Source organism: Dipodomys ordii, unplaced genomic scaffold, assembly GCF_000151885.1.
Source record: "Dipodomys ordii isolate 6190 unplaced genomic scaffold, Dord_2.0 Scaffold95, whole genome shotgun sequence".
Classification (NCBI taxonomy): domain Eukaryota; kingdom Metazoa; phylum Chordata; class Mammalia; order Rodentia; family Heteromyidae; genus Dipodomys; species Dipodomys ordii.
In genome coordinates this window covers 2,158,652-2,161,447 of record NW_012267311.1, presented here as the reverse complement: position 1 = coordinate 2,161,447, position 2,796 = coordinate 2,158,652, and the positions used below count along the sequence as shown (strand labels likewise).

The 2,796-nt window shown below is 48.0% G+C and overlaps 1 protein-coding gene across 1 annotated transcript; it reads right to left on the bottom strand.

The window, feature by feature from the left end:
- Window positions 1–1,410: 1,410 nt before the first annotated feature.
- Window positions 1,411–2,130, bottom strand: Tmem215 (transmembrane protein 215). Its single transcript, XM_013026625.1, has one exon. It carries the CDS (start codon window positions 2,128–2,130, stop codon window positions 1,411–1,413), a length of 720 nt encoding a protein of 239 aa, XP_012882079.1.
- Window positions 2,131–2,796: the final 666 nt, after the last annotated feature.

Sequence of the window (2,796 nt, the reverse complement as noted above, 5' to 3'; positions counted from 1 at the left end):
TGATTCATAAGAAAGAACAATTGCTACAAAGTTGGACTTAAAATAATGGAAGAGATAAGCCTAAAAATTTGTCCTCAAGTCACCTTTTGGGATAAAGTGACTAAAACACTCCAATAACCTAACAAATCATCATTCTTTGAGGGATACAAGATAATCCTGAAACCACCCCCCATGGAATATATCCTCATTCCTATATAAAATTCAATATAATTCTGCAACAGGGACTTGATAGTATTCTTGTGGATTGTTATTTTGTCTTGAGAAGGAGAAATAGGAATTATATTTTAGAATACACCACTGTGTTTTAGGATAACATTTTGATTTTTTTTAACCTCAGTTGCAAAAAAAAGAGAGACTTTTTATCATGTAAAGTTCATTGACCTAGTGAATTTAATAAGAAGCTTGACTTCAATTAATTCTAACAGATTAACTCTGGCTTTGCTTGCATTTACAGTCCCTGGCAATGTGGTACAAATTTGTCCATAATGATACCTCCAGAAACTTAGCCATTGCACAGATTTTTGCATATTGTTCAAGACTAATGTATTAACTTTGTAGTTTTCAGGTTTTAGAAAGGTTTTACCAGTATATATGTCCTGGAAATACTAAAAACACTTTAATATATATATATATATATATTTAAAATTCATTTTGTCTTGATGAAAACAAATTCTATTCTCTGAAAATATTACATAAAGTCACTATGCACCTGGTGAAATTATACATGAATAATAATGTTTAGTTTTTTAAGATACATATTCAGGAAATCAATTTAAACAAAGAGTTTAAGAAGTAGCACATCAATTTAAAATAAACTTTTCATGTAACTGATCACACTCATCTTCTCTGAGAACACCGCCACTAAACTAGATCATACAATTCAGCTGTTTTTAACTCCTCTTCCTCCAGAAACCATTCTGTCTAACCAAGGTTTAATGATAGAATCATTATCCTGACTCTATTTTTTTCTCTTTTCACCAATTAAGTGTGGAAAGCTTTTCAACAGGCAAACATAATTTCATAACACAAAGCCCTAGATTTGTTTCTTTTGGTTTCTTCAGATACAAAGCACCTCAGGCTCCCTGTGGCTAGCCCAGGCCTCCTTTAAGGCCTGGCATCTACAGCCCACTCTCAGTTTATCTTGCTCTCAACCAAACATTGGACTTTGTTCTCATTATGCAGAAGCAATTGGGACTTCTTCCAGTGTCCTTACTCCTCATCCAACCTCCCCTAAAGTGTGTCCCCCTCATGCCTATGTACACCACTATCAGGCACCAGAGGTGTGCATGCTCACCACATACCAGGTCAACACCTGACAGGGTAGATTGTTGAAGCCGAGCAACTTCCTCCCATTGGGAGCTGAGCGTCCTGTTGCTACCAATACAGCCACCAGACCCTTGGATGCCAAGATCAGACTATAGTCTCGTGATCCCACCTGCCTTGGCTCTGATTGATGTAGCAACAGTATCTGTCGTACGGGCTGTTCTGCTTATAAGAGCAAACGATCACACTGTCCTGGGGCACAAAGAAGATGCTATCCTCTGGCTCAGGGCAGTCCGATCTGTCCCAGGCGGAGCCTTTGACATCCAAGGCACTGTAGGCAAGGGAACTGCCCGAGGGACAGTAGCCGTCCAGGTATCTGGATGTCTCCTCGGGACGGCAGCTGGGGACCAGGCTGTGGCATTCCCTCTCCTCCGTGGGCGTGGGGGTGGGGCTGGGGGAGGTGATGGAGCTGGCCATGGGCACCTCACCCTGCCCCAGGGGCAGCGGCTTCCCTCTGAGGCCGGCCTTCTTAGCCAGCTCATCCGAGCTGCCCTTGCCCGACTCCAGGTCCGAAGGGGTCCTCAGCAGTTCCACGACCTCCTTGTCCTTGGGTTTCCGGAAGCAGGGCAATTTGCGGACCCACAGCAGCTCGTTTTCGGGCCATTTGGTGCAGCCCTCGGTTTTCCTGGCCAAGGCAATGGCCGCGATGCCTGGTAGGCAGATGGCTGGCCCGATGGCCAGGAGGGGGATGTTGCCCAGCGTCTCTCCCTTCATCCCAGAGACGGTGAACATGAAACCAAAGACCAGGAAGACGCTGACCAGGGCCACCACCAGCCCAGTCCTCGGATTAATGTCATCAGGCCGCATCTTTCACTCCATCCAGGTTTGGGGCTGTTGGCTGGAAGGGGGAGCAGAGTTTGCCTTAGCTTCTGTCAGAGGCGAAACCACAGAGGGTCAATAAAAGAGAGAGAACATTCACTCCAAGTTCCCACTCACCAACTTTCAGTCTCTGGCTCTTTGGGAACGTCCCCCAGTATCTGTCTGGCAATCTCGGTCTCTCTTGTAATCTCTGTCTCTCCCTGTCTCTCTGGCGATCTCCCTCTTCCTCTCGTGTCCTCTTCCCCTCCGCCACCCTTCCTTCCTATTGCATCCCCCCCCCAACCCCATAGCAACACGCGCTCACACCATGCACTAAAACGCATGTCGGGGGGCCACAGAGTTACCTGCCGCTTCGTGCCGCCTCCTGCGAGGAGGGACGGGAGAGTCTGAGTCTCTCCAGACGCTGCGCTTCTCAGCAGCTGCCCCCTCGGTTCTCTCGGTCCCTGGAGACAAGCCTGCTTTCCCCTCCCTCCACGGATACCACATCCAGAAAGGAGAACGAAAGGGAGCGTGGTTCCCAGTGGGTCTCCGCTCAGGCGGCAGCTCCTGGGCGCAGCCAGAGGAGGACGCAGCGCTCTGGGGAGCGGGGAGCGCGCGGCTAGGACTTGGCTAGCTTGTCCCGGTTGGGGGTGGGGGGTGGGGGGAAGCGCTTTA

Excerpts from the sequence above, each read along its gene's own strand:
- Tmem215 (XM_013026625.1), bottom strand. The coding sequence starts at position 2,130 with ATGCGGCCTGATGACATTAATCCGAGGACTGGGCTGGTGGTGGCCCTG.